Source organism: Carcharhinus amblyrhynchos, chromosome 10, assembly GCF_965287045.1.
Source record: "Carcharhinus amblyrhynchos chromosome 10, sCarAmb.v2.hapA, whole genome shotgun sequence".
Lineage (NCBI taxonomy): Eukaryota > Metazoa > Chordata > Chondrichthyes > Carcharhiniformes > Carcharhinidae > Carcharhinus > Carcharhinus amblyrhynchos.
Window position 1 is genome coordinate 35,878,204 of NC_137333.1, and position 19,126 is coordinate 35,897,329.

Consider the following 19,126-nt stretch of genomic DNA (forward strand, 5'->3'; position numbering starts at 1 on the left):
TGCAGTCAAATTCCCCTCCAATTCAATTTTCAAGTTTGCTGATGACACCACCATAGTGGGTCGGATCTCAAACAATGACAAGACAGGAATGAGACAGAGAATCTGGTGAACTGGTGCGGCAACAATAATTTCCCCCTCAATGTCACAAAACGAAGGACATTGTCATTGACTTCAGAAAGCGTAAAGGAGAACATGCCCGTCTACATCAATGGAGACAAAGTAGAAAGGGTCGAGAGCTTCAAGTTTTTAGGTGTCCAGATCACCAATAACGTGTCCTGATCCCCCCATGCTGACACTATAGTTAAGAAAGCCCACTAACGCCTCTACTTTCTCAGAAGACTAAGGAATTTTGGCATGTCAGCTATGGCTCTCACCAACTTTTGCACCACAGAATGCACCATAGAAAGCATTCTTTCTGGTTTTATCACAGCTTGGTATGGCTCATGCTCTGCCCAAGGAACTACAAAAGGTTCTGAATGTAGCCCAATCCATCTCACAAACCAGCTGCCCGTTCATTGACAGTCTACATTTCCCGCTGCCTTGGCAAAGCAGCCAGCATAATTAAGGACCCCACGCACCCCAACATTCTCTCTTCCACCTTCTTCCTTCGGCAAAGGATACAGAAGTCTGAGGTCACATACCAACCGATTCAATAACAGCTTCTTCCCCGCTGCTGTCAGACTTTTGAATGGACTTACCTTGCTGATCTTTCTCTACACCCTAGCTATGACTGTAACACTACATTCTGCACACTCTTGTTTTCTTCTCTGTGAACAGTGTGTTTTGTCTGTACAGCGCGCAAGAAACAATACTTTTCACTGTATGTTAATACATGTGACAATAATAAATCAAATCATAAACTGGTTTTTGTATCTTTGTGCCTATTGTGCAAAAGCAATCAATTTTTTTGAGATTTCACTCCAACATAATAAATATGTTTTTCAGAGGTTCTGCCATTATTCTTGGACAGTCAAAAATAGTTCCATGGCTAGCAAAGCTTGGGAAATCCTGTTCTATTTCAGTTGGGAATCAGAGGCGAAACTGCCACCATTGAGCCAAAAGATACCTTGGCAAGAACAGTGGTGAAAAATATGGGTACTGAAAGCATGATGTTTAAAAGTAAAAGTTCTAACACACATAATATCTGAAAAAAGTGTTTCGATCTCCGGTATCATGGGTTAGGGAGCCTGGCTGAAGGGCACATGCATTGTGCCATTAAATTGCACAATACTTTGATCACTTTTGATCATGTGGAAGTATAATTTAAAAGCTGTTGATTTTTAAAGTAAATTCATTAGTTTGTTTTAGAAATCCACCCTCTAACATTTCTACAGTTCATACATTTAGATACTGACTTTATAAATTCTGACATCTGTACCTGTGGAGCAAAATAAGCAACAGCTTTAACTTGCTTCTCTATTCTGCAACTTGTTCTTTGATATCATTAAGATTATTGTCAAAGATAAATGCTGATGCATAACATAACTTGCTTAAGGATGATTTTAGATGTTATCCATCAGTCAGTAAAATTTGCTATGCAATACTTGGTTGCAGTCGTATTGGCGTCTTGTGGCAGAGGTTACTGTCAGAAACAACGTGAACATCCTCTGGAACCCTTGTGATCATTGTGATAGATGTTTTGTTCCAAGGAAAAAGTTTCTATTCCCCTTAAAGGTGTTTAATTCTTAATTATAAAGTGGTCTGGTTTGCCCAATCCTGTCTCTTTACAGACTCAACTGTACTGGCTCCTCAACTGTTAGTGTTCTGAAAACCCTTAAATAATGATGTTCGTAAAGGTTCAAGCTTGAAAAGGTCAAGCCTTCAGCAGCTCTTTGTTAAGTGAGCATAAAGCTTGACATTTTTGACTAAGTCAAGCAGAGCCAGATAATACTCCAGGTTTCTTCATCTCATGAGTCCATTTGTTACTATTGTAACTGCTTTGCTGTTTGGACAATGTTAGCCATAATAACTCACAGAAAGATTACAGACATTAGTCAAATAAATTTAGAATTAAATTGGTTACTGGTCCTTGCAAATGACTTCAAGCTGAAGGGCAAAGCATAAGGTTGAAGCAATGCCTGCATAAATAGCAGAACTGAGAACAAACAATTGATGAGTTGGCCATGGATGAGTTGATACTGTGTTTAGGAGCTAGTCCCATACATATAAATATTATGTCTTGGATGAGAATATATTAAATGACTGGGGTGAGGGAAGGGCTATTCAACAGTTTTTACTATTTAGCTAAGCACGTGCTGGTCGTGACCTAGCTCAGGAATCCAGTGAAGGAGTTACCTGGGTTTGACATTAGATCAACTTTTTTCAGCAACAGCAAAGTCTGTATAATAAACGCAAAAACAAAATCAACAATTCTAGTCAGTAAGTAGAGCACTGGCCAGGGCTGTCACTGATTTCTGCCTATGACTGATGTGGGAGTGAGTGAGTCACAATGCCATCTTCTTCACTGAAAATGACTGGCATAGTAGAACACTTAAGAATGTTTCACAAACACATTATTCCCTTTCTTACTGAGGAATATAGACCTGTCCATCCGTCAAATTTTAGGCTGTCCAGTCTATTGAATTTAAATTTTGGATGATTCAATAGTCAAGATTGTACTCCAGCGAAACATTTTCACCAAACCCAGACATTTCCATCACAGAAATTGATCCAAATGATATGAGGCTGAAGACATACTACAAGAGTCAATACTATGATGTGCCGTTGATACTGATCCATAGTTTGGGTGTGAGGTGGTCCACTTTGGTAGGAAGAATGGTAGGAAGGACTATTACTTACGTGGCGAAAAACTGCAGCAGGCGACGGTGCAGAGGGACCTCGGGGTCCTTGTGCATGAGTCGCAAAAACCCAGCCTGCAGGTGCAGCAGGTGGTCAGGAAGGCGAATGGGATGCTGGCCTTCATAGCGAGGGGGATTGAATATAAAAGTAGGGAGGTCTTGCTGCAGCTGTATAGGGCATTGGTGAGGCCGCAGCTGGAGTACTGTGTGCAGTTTTGGGCGCCGCACCTGCGCAAGGATATCTTGGCCTTGGAGGGAGTGCAGAGGAGGTTTACTAGGCTGATACCGGAGTTGAGGGGGTTGAGCTATGAGGAGAGGCTGAATAAACTAGGCTTGTACTCGTTAGAGTTTAGAAGAATGAGGGGAGATCTCATTGAGACATATAAGATGATGAATGGGATGGATAGGATAGAGGTGGAGAGACTCTTCCCGCTCAAAAAAGACAGTAGGACTAGGGGGCACAGCCTCAAGATAAAGGGGGGGCGGTTTAGAACCGAGTTGAGGAGGAACTTCTTCACTCAAAGGGTGGTGAATCTCTGGAATTCTCTGCCCGTTGAAGTGGTGGAGGCTGCCTCGCTAAATATTTTAGCGGGTTGATGGGTTTTTGATAAGAGAGGGGATTAAGGGTTATGGGGAGAGGGCGGGAAAGTGGAACTGAGCCACGACAGATCAGCCATGATCTTATTGAATGGCGGGGCAGGCTCGAAGGGCCAGATGGCCTACTCCTGCTCCTATTTCTTATGTTCTTATGTACTTAAAAATTATGAAAAAATACAAAAGTGTATTATAATTGAAAGAAAAACTAAGTAATATCCCTACATAATCAAGATATGCCATGGTTTCCCAAAGCATCCAAAGTATACAGATATATTCCCTCTCCTATCCTTACAGGATAATGACAATATCTTGTGCATATGGAAATTCATTTATCAGAACTCTTATCTTTACCAACCAAAATCAAAAATCATTCTTAATTTCATATGTTGGGCATTTAATATCTCCATGATCTATTGTAAACAGAGGAAACCACACTTAAGACATAAAACAAAGCAATCATATTTTAATAATGCATACCAATTTAGCTTGAGCTTCTGCTATTTTTCGATTATTTTCCTCCAATATTCTCTCAAGTTCTTCTCGTTTAGCTCGTTCTTCCTCCTAAATAGGAGACAATATGATGTTAATAGAGAGAAATAATTTTAAGATTGCATCTACACTAGCTGCTCCTTCCCTTAGTATACTTTCCTTCCTCTGACTATCCCCAAGACAGCCACCTTTTTTATTGCCATTCATGTGAACTAGTTTGCCCTTAGTTAAATTCTTTCTGGGTTTAAACCATCCCACCCCAGCCCTCAAACAGCAATGACCCAAACCCTCCTTCGTCAGGTTTGCTGATACTACTATTTTTTTTTAAACCACACATAATACAACTGCTAAAGAAACTTTACCAATTACATTAACAAAAATAAAAAAAATAGATTTTTCTCGTCAATTACAAATACCTACGTATTCTTTACCTATAGCTCCATTAATCAGCATTAAAAGTTGAATATTTACTGTCTCGTCCAGTGTCCTGCAGAGTGTGCTCCTCGGCTGCCATATGCGCCAGCTTCCTCTTTAAACTGATTTGTACTGTTAGCTTGGCAACACCTGCATCAGCAGCTCAGCCAATAACAAGAAACACAACACAACGTAGGCTGAGCTGAGGAATGCAGATGTTTACGGTAAGAAGAAACAATATAAATCACCATTCCTAAGGCAAACAATTAATAAGAAAGATACATTTACTGTTAGTGAAAAATACAAGCTTTAATCCATCCTTTTGTGGAACTGAGAGCATCTTTCACAGTAAGAGAAATGATGGTTTGTTCCGTTCTGAGAACACATACGTAAGTGCCATTTAAGCTACTGGCGATCTAGTAACCTTTCAAAGTCAAGGCACTATTATTACAAGTTAATGAGTAAATGCTGAATAAATTATATTGACCTTGGGATCAAACAATTGTATAAGCAGCTACCTTGGTTATTATGTGCACTTGGAAGTAGCCTGCTACAAAATTCTGTTAAACAAGACACCCGCCAAGCACTTAAGGTTAACAATTTCACACTGTGCACAGAACGGAAAAAATACATCTTCAGTACTGTGAATAGCCCAGGAAATTTGCCCTTTGTCTGTAGGATGACAATGCTAACATGAAGCCAAGCGAAACTATCAAGAGACATGAAAAAGAAAAATGATCTTACTATGATTAGTAATGTGCTACAAGCTGACACTCATCAACCCTGGAACTTCAAATTACCTAGATACAAACAAGTTAGAATGCAAATCATAATACAATAGGCATTAATTCTTACAGTATATCAATAAACTCTGAATACTTCACAACTTCAATAAGTGTGTTTAAATAAAATGAAATTACATTAAAATAAGATTGCACTGACTATCATGCAGCTTATAATACAGTAATCGTTCATAATATAACTCAATTTGAAGGCGTTCTTTAATTTTATGAAAATGGCATATAAATTAACTGTACTGATTTCCTCATACATTTTGTGTCTCCCTTGGTTGCATTAAATGTAAAGAATATAGACTGATCCTCACTTCAAGGAGCAGATAAGAACATTCTGAAATGAGTATTTAATGAAGTCCAACAGGCCAACTAAATATAGTAAATAAAATAGTCAATCCTCCTTCACTTAACGTCAACAGTATAAACAAGAAATTTCAGATTAATTTAACAAACCTTAAAAATACTAATAAAATAAAACTGTAAGGCATTGTAGCCAAAAATACCGATGATTTAATTTCTAAAGCAACAACCAATAGATCTTTACCAGCAAAACAAACTAATCACTAACCCTTTGAAAACTTCACACAACTTTAGAATATAGTCCTACTCATCTATGATGAAATGTTGAAGATTATTCTTATTTTGTTAATGTGTTTTGTCAGCAAGATACAACGTAAGTAGTCTTAGTCTACAGTATTATCATTAACAAAGTATGGGATTAAAAATTTGCAGTATTGTATTTTCTTGAATGGATTTTTTTAAAGTCAATTAATACATTTTACACAGATTTTTAAAAAAATGATAAAATAATATAGTTGCAATGTGTTAGTTAAAAGTCTAGGCTCCGATCTAGCTTAAATGGAACTGAGATGGAAAGGCAGAAGATAGAGATGAGTGCATGAAATGAAAGAGAGGTACAGAGACAGACAAAGGTTAGGGGTGGGGAAGCCAAACAACAAAAAGTAAGTAAAGTTTAGAATTGATTGGGAAATGAATTAAAGCATTTTCTCTTTCTGCCTCTGTTATTTACCATAAATCTGATCCATGATGCAACAAAAAAAAAGCTTACCTGAAGGTAAGGACTAATTGATAGTGGTAAAAGGATTTAATTATTACAAAAAATTGGGAAATTAAGCACACCAGCATTTACAATGTCATTGACATAGACAGTAAATATTTGGCAAAATTATGCAGAAAAGGACCTTGGAATTCAATTTTTTGCCAGTGTAAGTGGAGTGTTGCCATAAACGTGTAGGACCATATACAGTATAAAACTTCACAAAGTAATATTGGTTTGCTGAGAGCATATGGTGTAGAAAGCACTATTTTGTGCTGTATTTTCTAATTTCCTTCAACAATGTCCAACGCCAAAGGTTAAACTACTTGAAAGAAAACGTGTACGTTGGTGAAAGCTAAGTTATTTCATACTCAAAGGGTTAATGTTAGATTTTTAAAATTGCAATGAATAGCTAGGTGATGCACTTCCCTGTAAGATTAAGCATATCATTTCAGAATTCAGGGCTGATGAGTGCCAGCAAAATTCAATATAGTAGCAATTCACTATTTCACAGGAAGACATCTTCCAGCTTCTAGACCACATAGCATACAGGATGTCTAGCTTCAAGGAGGGACTCACCAGTCGTCAATAGCCCTCTTGGAAGGAATAGGTACTTATAACTACACGCTGGAGGTGGGTTATAAAGGACTAGCTCCAGTCCCACAAGAATCCTTTGAATAAAATGGAGGCTGATATCAGAAACCTCATGATAAAATTTCCCCTTTATAATCTTATTTAAGATGGATATACAGCAAACATAAACCACTTGCCATAAGCAAGTACTGCAAGCTCAGCCACTTTAACCTACTTCAGCATTGAAAAGACTAAGCCACTTAGAATAAGGATGGAAAAGTGTTTAGACAAATGAAGGGCAAATTGCTAGCCTGAAAAGCCTTTAAAGAAAAAGCTTTTGCATGGTTAGGTTAACTCAAAGTCTGCAGCCATGGCAAAAGTTTCATTTAAACTTTAAGTGTGGAAAAAGATTTTTTAACAGGCATTGATTGATATGTTGGCATATTAGTATTATTTCGTCAAAGGTTCTTGAATTTAAACAGCAAATGCCATGGAACAATGCTTTGTGTAGCCTAATTAAATACTACATTCAGCATCTTAAACTATTATAAAAGGTTGGTTTGTACATCAAAAGAAATACAACTTAAAAAAAACAACACTGGTACTGCAGACTGCTGGAAAGGGAAAGACGTATTCTGATTCCATTTACTGATGAAGATTAAGTGGTGACCATTGACTGTGACTGAAAGTTTTGCCATGGACTGTCGTTTGCTTTTCCAACGATCGAGCGTTACCTCTCTAGCTTTCTGTGCAGCGAGCTCAGCATGTCGCTGTCGCTCAAGCTCCTCCAACAGTTGCTTTTCCATAATGCGCTTGGCCTCCTCAACACGCCGGAGTACCTCACGCTCAATTTCATCTTTACGTTTCTCCAACTCTTCTTCAACACGTTTTGCCACAAGTTCCTCAACCCTTCTTGCAGTTTCTTCTTCAATCAGCTTCTCTTCTATTTCTTGCTGTCGGCTTAAATAAATGAGGGAAAACAATTAGTAAGCAGGTTGTCACAATGATGTAACGTGTGCAAGTATGATCATAGAAACACAGAATTCCTACAGTGCAGAAGATGCCATTTAGTCTATTGAATCTGCACCAACTCTGTCAGAGATATTACCCAGGCCCTTTCCTATCCCTGTAACCCCCCACACTTACCATGGCAGATCCATCTGACCAATACCATGAGGCAATTTAGTATGACCAATTCATACTCAATGTTTGGACTGTGGGAGGAAACCAGAGCACCCAGAGGAAACCCACGCAGACACAGGGAAAATACGCAAACTCCATACAGTCAGTCACCCAAGGCCAGAAGTGAACCCAGGTCCCTGGCGCTGTAAAAGCAGCAGTGCTAACCACTGTGTCCATTAATTTTAATTGCATTGGCTGATCAAACATACTTTGAATTGCTTTTAAAAAGGACTTTTGAAAAGCAAGCAAACACACTGGCTTAAGATGGCTACCAGTCACTTGACATATTATTACTGCTGACCAGTTTTCTGGAAGGTTCCAATGTGGAATACAATTAAGACATGCCAAGTCATCCTCCAATGGAATTTCACACCTGCCAATGTTAAGGTCTACTTCAAAATATTTAATGAAACTGTACTGGACCTCATTTGCATTTCTAGAAAACTCATGGAGATAGAAAGTTACCAGGACAATAATTATGTTGAACAATGTTCTTCCTATTCCATCAAGGTGAAGAATGGATAATTCAGAAGCTAATCGCTGAGGCATTGCAGAATCTAATCATCTCAGCTATAAAACAATTCCTATGGTCTGTCTAGACACGAAGTAATAGCTTCTGAAATTGTTATGGGGAGACGTGTCATGTGACCAGGATTTTTTTGAATGTCTTATTATAATGTGCAAGCTGCTAAGCAGTAATGAGGAACAAACCTGACGATTAATTGCATTTTTTAAAATTCATTCCAGGGATGTAGGAGTCACTGGCTCGTCTAGTATTTAATGCCCATCCCTAACTGTTGAGGTGGTGGTAGGCTGAAGCCTTTGTGAATTGCTGCAGACTGTGGTATAGGAATGCCCACAATGCAGGTGGGGAGGGAATTCCAGGATTTTGACTAAGCAACAACAACATATTTCCAAGTCAGCATGGTGAGTGGCTTGGAGGGGAGCTTCAATGTGGCATTGTTGCTGCATGTCTACCGCCCTTGTTCTTCGAGATGGTAGTGGTCATAGGTTTGGAAGGTGTTGTTTAAGGAGGCTTGGTGAGTTCCTGCAGTGCATCTTGACCAAAAAAAGGAAGAAAATAAACTGAGGTTAAACCAGCAAGTAACATAAAAATGGACTGCAGGAACTTCTTTAAAGATATGAGAAGGAAGAGGGGGGTCAAAGTGAACACAGGCCCCTTCTGGAAAGAGACTGTCAATCTTCATGGTGGAAGACATTAATAACATTCCAAAAATACTAAATCAAGGGGCAGGGGGATTAAACAAATACAATAACTATCACGAGAGAAAAATATGAAAGAAACTAATAAGGCTAAAGGCCAATATGCTCCCTGATAGTTCATCGGAAGATATTAAAGCTTCAGAAATAATGGATGTTTTGGTAGTAATCTCCAAGAATCATTAAATTTTCCAACAGTCCCAGATAATTGGAAAATTACTAAGCAACTCCTTTATTCAAAAAAGAGAGACAAAAAACAGGTTTCTGTCACTAGAAAAATGTTAGCTTAATTTCTGTCAGTGGGAAAATACTAAGAGTCCATTATAAAGGACTTAACATCAGAGCACTTAGAAATGCATAATATAATCAAGCAGACTCAGCATGGTTTCACAAAAGGAAATCATGCCTGACAAATTTACTAGAATTCTCTGAGGTGGTAATGAGCAGGACAAAGGAAAACTAATAGTCTAATATACTTGGATTTCCAAAAAGTGCTTGCTAAGGTAACACACAATAACATAAGAGTCCATGATGTTTGGAATAATATATTAAGATGGACAGAAGATTGGCTAACTGATAGAAGAGAGTAGCAATAAGTGGGATATTCTCAGGATGGCAACTCATAACTACTGGTGCGCCACAGCAATCTGGCTGGGGCCACAATTACTTACAATATATATTAACGATGAGGGAAGTGAATGTACTATTGCCAAGTTTGCAGATGGCATAAAAATAGATTGGAAAGCAAGTGGTGAGAATGACAGTGCCTAGAGGGAAATAGACAGATGAGGTGGTGGGCAAAAGGTTGGCAGATGGAATATAATGCAGGAAAATGTGAAGTTATGCACCTGATTGGAAGAATAAAGAAGCTGAATATTATTTAAATGGAGAAAGACTACAATACAGAGGAATTTGGGGGTCCTCATGCATAAATCGCAGAAAGCTAGCATACAAGTTTAGCAGACAATTGGAAAGGCAAATTATTTATTTCAAAGGGAATGAAGCATGAAAAAAGGAAAGCCTTGCTAAAAATGTATAAGGCATGAGCTGGACCACACCTGGAATACTGTGAACTATCTAAGGAAAGATACACTGGCATTGGAGGCAGTCCAGTGAAAGTTCACTAGATTACTCTCAGGTTTGGTGGGATTTTCTTTTGAGTAGAGGTTAGGTAGGCCAGGTGTGTACTCATTGGAATTGAGAAGAATGACAAGCAACTTCATTGAGACATATAGGTTGTCTATAGGCTTGACAAGGTAGATGCTGAGAGGTTGTTTCGTCTTGTGGGAGTCTAGGACCAGATCTCAGAGTAAGAGGTCCATTTGAGACAGAGATGAGGAGGAATTTCTTCTCTCAGAGGGCAGTGAATTTATCAAATTCTGCCACAGAGGGCTGGGTTACGTTGAAGGCTGAGACAGACAGATTTTTTTTAATCAGTAAGAGAATTAAGGGTTATGGAGATTAAAATGAGAAAGTGGAATTGAGGAGTCATGATCTGCATAGCAGATTTAATGGGTCAAATAACCTACTTCTGCTCCTATGTCTCATGGTCTTATAGATGATACACACTGCCATCACTTGTTGAAACAGCATTCATCCAGCACTCATCCTGACTGCTTCGTATGTGAGGAATTGTGAATGGGGTTTAATCAACAAACATTCCCACTTTTGACTTTATGATGGAAGTTAGTGATGAAGCAGCTGAAGATAGTCGGGCCTAGGACACCACCCTGAGAAGTCTTGTAGTAATGCCCCGGAAATTAGATTAATAACCTCCAACACAACCACCTTCCTTTCTGCCAAGTATAATTTCAACCAAAGACTCCCCCCACCCTGATTCCCACTGACTTCAGTTTTGCTACAGCTCCTTGATGCAACAGTTGGTGCTACTTTGATGTCAGGGCCAGTCATTCTCATCTCTTCTCTGGAATTCAGCCCTTTTGTCCATGTTTGAACCAAGACAGTAATGAGGTCAGGAACTGAATGGCCCTTGCATAACCCAGAGTCAGTGAGCAGATTATTGCAAAGTAAATGGCGCTTTTAAAACACCATCGATATCCATCACTAATGACAGGAAGTAATGATGGGGTAGTAATTGGACAGATATGATTTGTCCTGCTTCAGTATATAGGACAGACATGGGCAATTTTCCATTTTGCCATACAAATTCCAGTGTTGGAGTTTTTACTAGAAAAACTTAGATAAAGGCATGGCAAGTTCTGAAACACAAGTCTTCGGTACCATTGTTGGAATATGATAACACCCTCCCTCTCTGAAGTCAAGACCCATCTCTGCACAGAGAATTTCAATCAAAAGGAATCTTGGTGCAAAAGTCATTAATTTTTAGAAAACACGTGCTTCATTTTAAAAGAAAAGATTAATGTCCAGAAATTGCAGTTTACATGGGTTTCAAACCTTGCAAGTTCAAAATCTCCATGGTAAAAGAAAATCTGCTGCAATCCCAGATAACCAGCAAAGGACATAGAAACAGTAAAAATAATGAACAATGGGCAAACCTAACAAGAATAATCAAGGATTCCAGCTTTAACTCAGTGGTTGCACTCGTTTCTAAATCAGAACGTTCTGGTTCAAATTGCACTCAAGACTCAGCCATATAATGTAGATTGACAGTGCCCCGTAGTATTGAGGAAGTATCACACTGTTGCAGGTTAAAATGAGAACCAATTTGCCCTCTCAGGCGGAAGTAAAAGAACACATGGCACAAGGGCAGGGGAATCCTCCTCCAGAATCCTGGCCAATAATTATCCATCCAATAACAGCACTTATCTGATCACTACCTCCTTACTGTTTGTGGGGACTTGCTGTGTGCAGATTGATTGCCATATTTCTTGACGCTGCAACACTTCCAAGTATTTAAATTGGCTGCAAAATGCTTTGGGATATCAAGTAGTGGAAAAGGTTAGGCAAAAGTGCAGGTTTTATTCTTCCCCTCTTATAATTATTTCTCCAATTTATTTTCATGCCAGTTACTTTCTCTGTACCTCAAGTTATCACCATAATTTGCACATAGGAACCATATACTGTCTTATTGTCTTCAGGCTGCCTATACTTCAGGAATGGCAATCTCCAAATATTCTGGGTTGAATTGATCAATCAATAAAAGACATTTTGTGGATGTTTTCCTTCTCCAGGCTTGGGTATATTCCCATAAAAAGATTCAGCTCAGATGAAACCTGTATGAATTGTGGAATCAATGCATAACAAAGAAGCCATAGGGCTAGAATCTATGCATTTATTTAAGGAACATCTACACTAATGCGATTTGTTTTCACTGAACAAAGATACTCAGGGAGTGACAAAATAAAAATTCATCAGAAGTATTAATGATTCTGTAGATTCTGGTATGCAAAGTATAACTTTATTGCTATTAAATGGGTGTCAAGTGCATTCATAATAGGATGCAATTATATTATTAAAATATTTGTTTTCTTTAAAAGTATGGGAAAACCTACACTCATTCCCATTTTATCAAAACCAGAAGGAGTAACAGAAGAAAGCCAGTGGTACAGACTTACACACTTTTGCCAAACTTGTTTACTTTGACATTCTACCTATGTCAACAAGAGAAAACATTGTAAACTGTTTCTCGAGTTATTCAAATTAAGAGTGAATCAGGAGCATCAAAGGGGAGATTAATTGAGACCCAGGCTTTGAGCCTAACAATTAATTAGGGTAAGAACTGGGAGCTGGAGTGGAGTTGAAAGAAATTTGGAATACCAGAGAGAAGCTGTGATTACTGTAGCTGTTTTCTTTCTCCAAAGTTCTGGGGTTAGTCTAAGCAGTTGTCAAATTTAAAATATTTAAAAAAGGGTCAAGCAAAGCATACAGTTTTCCCATATTTAAATGAAGCCCACAGATGGGAAATGCTGATAACTCTCTTTTTTTGAAAAGTGGAAGATTTATTAGTAGCAAGGTTACTATCCAAGCAGATGGAGGAATGCCAGGGCAATTCAGACCTGAGTACACACATCTTGTACTATGTGGGAATGCCAGGATGTCCCCAGTGTCAAGATAATCATATGAGCAGGAACCGTTATCAGGTGGAGCAACTTGAGCTCCACTCTTCTGAGCTTGAGCAGCAGCTGACATCACTGCAAGGTTGAGAATTTTATGGGTAACACATTTACAGATGTGGTCATTCCAAAGTTAAAAGCATATTAGGTGAGAGGGAATGAGTACCCACTGGGCAATCAAGAAGAAATAGGCAAATCATGCACGAGACCCTTGACTGTATCTCATTAAATCTGGTTCTGAATGAAATTAATAGTTTATCTGGGTTGTTCAGCCAGAGCCAAGTCCATACCACAGTTGGCTCAACTGTATGGGAGGCCCAAGAATGACTGGAAGAATAGTCAATGGAGAATCAACTGGGAAATAGACAAGCATTTGTGCAGTTGCAACAAGAATGCAGCATGGCACGTACCTTCTTTAGTGCCAGGGTTAAGAATGTCACCGAGCAGCTGCCAGAGTATATTGAGGGGAGAGGCTGAACACTCAACATTTCGTGGTTCACATCAGTACCAACAACATATATAGAACGACTGGCCCTGCAATCAGAATTTAAGGAGTGGGTAGGAAATTAGCAAGCAGAACCTCAAAAATGGTAATCTCCGGATTACTGTAGGGGGGCAGTATAGTGGCACAGTAGTTAGTTAATTCTGGCCTTGGGTGACTGTGTAGAGTTTGCATGTTCTTCCTGTGTCAATAGGGATTTTTTTGTGCGCACTCTGGTTTCCTTCCATAGTCCAAAGGTGCACAGGTTCAGTGGATTAGCTATGATATTGACCCTTAGTATCTCAAGATGTGTAGGTTATATAGATTAGCCATGAGAAATGTCTGGGATTACAGGGATAGGATGACGGACAGGGCCTATGTAAGATATTCTGTCAGGGGCAGACTTGATGGGCTGATAGAATCCCAACATTGCAGAAGAGGCTATGTTAAACAAACAATAAGAGTCCCAGCACTGAATCTTGTGGTAGGCCACCAGACATGGCCTCACATTTTGAAAAATTCTATCAAATTTGTTGGGCACGATCTCCCTTAGGCAAAGCCTTGCTGACTATCCCTAATTCATCCATGCTTTTCCAAATGGAGAATAATTCTTTCCGTCAGCATTTTCTCCAATAATTTCCGTATCACTGTCATGAGACTCACTGGCTCTGTAACTTCCTGGTTCATCTCTATCATTCTTCTTGAAAAGTGGAACCACATTAGCCATCCCCCAGGCCTCTGGTGTATACATCTTGATGTGGAGATGCTGGCGTTGGACTGGGTAAACACAGTAAGAAGTCTCACAACACCTGGTTAAAGTCCCACAAGTTTATTTGATAGTAAACCCACAAGCTTTCGGGGTTTGCCCCTTTGTCAGGTGAGTGGAGAGCTCTGGTCACACACACAGCATATAAAGGCACACACAGTTTACAGAATACTGATTAGAATGCGAGTCTTTACAGCTAATCAATTCTTAAAGGTGCAGACAATGTGAGTGGAGATAGCATTAAGCATAGATTAAAGAGATGTGTATTGTCTCCAGACAGGACAGTGAGATGTTGCAAGCCCAGGCAAGTCATGGGGGTTACAGATAATGTGACAGGAACCCAAGATCCCGGCTGAGGCCATCCTCACGTGTGCGGAACTTGGCTATCAGTTTCTGCTCAGCAACTTTATGCTGTCATATGTCGTGAAGGCTGCCTTGCAGAACGTTTACCCGAAGATCAGAGGCTGAATGCCAGTGACCACTAAAGTGTTCACCAACAAGGAGGGAACAGTCTCGCCTGGTGGTTGTCGAGCGGTGTTCATTCGGGACATCGTACTTTGGGGAGACCATGCAGACACTACAACAATGGATGAATGAACACCACTCGACAACTGCCTGCTGCTGATGCACCTGTCCGTGACAACATCAGGATTAACTCACCCCCGCTCCCCGCAAAGTCCTTATGGAGACAAAGCTCCATCTTCACAATGCAGACACCCATCATGTTGTGTGGCACTACCATCATACTAAATGGATTAGATTTCAACCAGATCTAACAACTCAAACCTGGGAATGAGACACTGTGATCAGTGATAGCACTGTACTCATCACATGGCCTGGCATATCCCAACTGTACAATTACCATCAAGCCAGGGATCAACACTGGTTCAAAGAGTGCAGGAGGGCATGCCAGGTGCAGCACCAAAAACACCAGGATGAAACATTTTCAATTATAAACCAAATGTACCAGTTGGAGAATCCATTCAAGCCTTATCCTAAGGTCCCCAGCATCACAGGTGCCAGGCTTCAGCCAATTTGATTGACTTCATCTGATATCAAAAAACAGCGGAAGACAGCCAATATGACAAATGCTTTGGGCAATGACAACATTCAAGCAATAGTACTGTAAACTTCAACTCCAGAACCAGCAGTGTCCATGCCGAGTTGTTCTAGTACAGCTACAATGCTCAGTAGGTAGTTTCACAACACCAGGTTAAAATCCAATAAGTTTATTTGGTAGCACAAGCTTTCAGAGTGCCATTCCTTCATCAGTTGAGTGCAGGATCTGTTTCACAAACAAGGCATATATAGACAATATCAATTACAAGATAATGGTTGGAATGCGAGTTTTAACAGGTACAGAGTACCCTTCATCATCCAGTACTTCCCCAGAGTAGAGAAGCTGCAACATCTTCTCCAGAGCCTTCAATATGTCATCGCTGTAGACAAACATCACGTCAAGACTATCCCCACATCCCAACTACTTGCCTTCAAACAACCACACAACCTTAAACAGACCATTGTCTGCAGCAAACTAGTCAGCCTTCAGGAGAACAGTGACCACTACACCACACAACCCCGTCACAGCAACGTCTGCATGATGTGCCAGATCACTGACACAGACGCCATCATCTCACGTGAGAATACCTTCCACCAGGTACATGCTACATACTCACGCGATTCGGCCAACATCGTCTACCTGATACACTGCAGGAAAGGATGTCCCAAGGCATGGTACATCGGCAAGACCATGCAGTCACTACGACAACAGATGAATGGACACCGCTCGACAATCACCAAGCAGAAGTGTTCTCTTCCTGCCGGGGAACGCTTAAGCAGTCAAGGGCATTCAGCCCCTGATCTTCAGGTAAGCATTCTCCAAAGCAGTCTTCAAGATACACGACAGCGCAGAATCACCAAGCAGAAACTGGTAGCCAAGTTCCGCACATGAGGACGGCCTCAACCGAGATCTTGGGTTCAAGTCACACTATCTGTAATCCCCCATGACTTGCCTGTGCTTGCAAAATCTTGCTAACTGTCCTGGCTTGACACAATTCACATCTCTTTAATCTGTGCTTAACCCTCCCTCCACTCATTGTCGGCACCTGCAAAGACTTGATTACCCGTTACGATTCGCATTCCAACCATTCTCTTGTAATTGAGTTTGTGTCTATATATGCTCTGTTTGTAAAACAAATCCTACAATTGCCCGATGAAGCAGCAGCTCTCTGAAAGCTCATGCTACCAAATAAACCTGTTGGGATTGTAATCTGGTGTTGTGAGACTACTTACTGCGCCTATCCCAGTCCAATGTCGGCAACTCTACATCATAGCTACAATGCTGGCATCTAACTGGCAATGTGGAAAATTGCCCATATATGTCCTATACACAAAAGACAGAATAAATCCAACCTAGCCAATTACCACCCCATCAGTCTATTCTCAACCATCAGCAAAGTGATGGAAGATATTGTTAATAGTGCTATCAAGCAGCACTTACTGCCAGGGCCAATCAACTGCTGACTTCTTTGCAACTTTAGTCCAAACACGGTCAAAAGAGCTAAACTCAAGAAGTAACTGCCTTTGACATCAAAGCAGAATTTGACCAACTGTGGCATCAAAGAGCCTGAGCAACTTTGAAGCCAATAGGAAATGGGATAGGGAGGGGAGTGGTGACACTCTATTGTTTTGAGTCGTACCTAGTACTAAGAAAAATAGTTGTTGGAGGGCAATCATGTCAGTTTGGGGATATTGCTGCAGAAGGATTTCCTACAAGAATATTGTCCTAGGCCCAACTATCTTCAACTGCTTCTTCAATGACCTTCCCTCTGCCAAAACATCAGAAGTGGGGATGTTCTCAGATGGCTGCATGATCTCCTCCGCCATTCGTGACTGCACAGATCCTAAAGATGTACGAATCCGAACACAGCAAGACCTGGACAATATTCAAGTGTGGGATGATAACTGGCAAAGAACATTCACACCACAGAAGTGCCTGCCAATGACCATCTCCACCATAGGGAATCTAACCATTTCACTTGGCATTACCATTGTTGAATTTCCCAATATCAATATGCTGGGAGCATATTGATCAGAAACGGAACTGTTCCAGCCATATAGTGGTTGCAAGAACAGGTCAGAGGCTAGCAATCCTGCAAAGATGAATCACTTCCTAACTCCCCAAACAACGTCTGTTCAGCATTTGAAATTAGTGAATCACTTAGCTAATTTCCTGGACTCATCCATCAACATCCTGGGGGCACTATCTAAAAGACTCAAATCAGGAGTGTGACAGAATACTCTCAACTTATCTGGATGAGTGCAGCTCCAACAGCATTCAGGAATTTGGTACCATGCAGGACAGAGCATACTGCTCGATTTGTACCCCATCCACCACCTTACACATTCATTCCCTCTGCTATTGACAAACCGTGGCAGCATTGTATGCACTGCAGCAACTCACAAAGGCTCCTTTAGCAGCATCTTCTAAATCCATAACCTCTCCCATCTAGATGACAAAGGCAGACGATACTTTGGAAACACTACCATCTTCAAGTTCCCCACCAAGTCACATACCGTACTGACTTGGTACTATATCACTATTCAATTACTGTTGACGTGTTAAAACCCTGGAATGCCCTCCCTAACAGCACTCTGAGTTTACCTACACAAGGACTGCAGCCCTTCAAGATGCTGTCTCACCACCCCCATCTCAAGGGCATGTAGGGATGAGAAGTAAATGCTGGCCCTAGCTAGTGAAGCCCACATTCTATGTGCGAATAAATGGCACAATTCTGAAGAGGGTGCAGAAGCAAAGAGACCTGGAGGTTTATGTGCCTAATTCAATTAAGGCAACAGGACTGATTGAGAGAGGAGTTAATAAATCATACAGTATCTTTTGACATTATCAACAGCGGCACAGAGTACAACAGCAAGGAAGTTATGTTAAACTCGCATAAAACACATGATGGTGCATTGCTTCCATTTCTGGGCTCCACACTTACGTCCCAGGATTAAGACAGTAAAGGATTGCACTACCTTTTAGTTGAAACAATAGGTGTTCTTCTCCTTTCTCTTCCAGATCTTCCACTTTCATTTTATCCCCTATCCCACACTGACCTCAGACCAATGTTCAGTGCTTTTTCTGATGTTCAAAGGACTTTGTTAAAGGCATGCCATGGTAATCATAAGCAAAGCCCAATTGGCTATATAGGCAACATCCCAATTATTTTTCCAGACATACCATGCTGTCTTGGCAATGACTGTGAGGAACTGTCTTCACAGGTTCTATGCTACCAGATAGCTAAATGCAATGCCAAATCACCTGCTTATAAGGGCACCAGCTGCACTAAGCTCACTTCCTTGCATGTTGATTGATGGGGATAATGCCATGTAGCAATTGAGAGCACACTTTCTCATCGCAAGCATGTTATGAACCACCAGTACAAGAGATTCTTGAGTGATGGGTTTCTTTGTCACTTGACTGGAAAATCTTGCTTCCACTTTTAGATTTATCGCTTGATTATCTGCTCCTGAGCACTGGAAAGGCTTGTAATAGGTTGAGGTGTCTTTGTCTCTTTCTCTTCCACTGCACTTTGATGTTTGTTTTCGTGCTAATAAAATTGAGGAATGCTTCTGTTGGGGAATAGTACTTCTCTCAATTCTAGCACAACATCAAGCTAGATGCAAATTAAATCTATTCTATCTTCTATATCAAAAG

At 40.3% G+C, this 19,126-nt stretch overlaps 1 protein-coding gene across 2 annotated transcripts in view; it reads right to left on the reverse strand.

The window, feature by feature from the left end:
• The window catches only part of LOC145348868 (arginine and glutamate-rich protein 1-like), a 54,184-nt gene that overhangs the window by 4,939 nt on the left and 30,119 nt on the right, over positions 1-19,126 (reverse strand). The window contains exons 2-3 of one of the 2 annotated variants that reach the window (XR_013888026.1): positions 4,356-7,682; positions 3,873-3,956 (exon numbers count right to left, since the gene is read on the reverse strand). Coding sequence is in view for 1 of the 2 variants with exons in the window: in XM_080196885.1 (XP_080053011.1) it covers positions 3,873-3,956; positions 7,457-7,682 (310 nt within the window). In the remaining variant the exon portion in view is untranslated. The remainder of the gene's footprint in view (positions 1-3,872; positions 3,957-4,355; positions 7,683-19,126) is intronic. The other variant, XM_080196885.1, reaches the window with a different exon arrangement.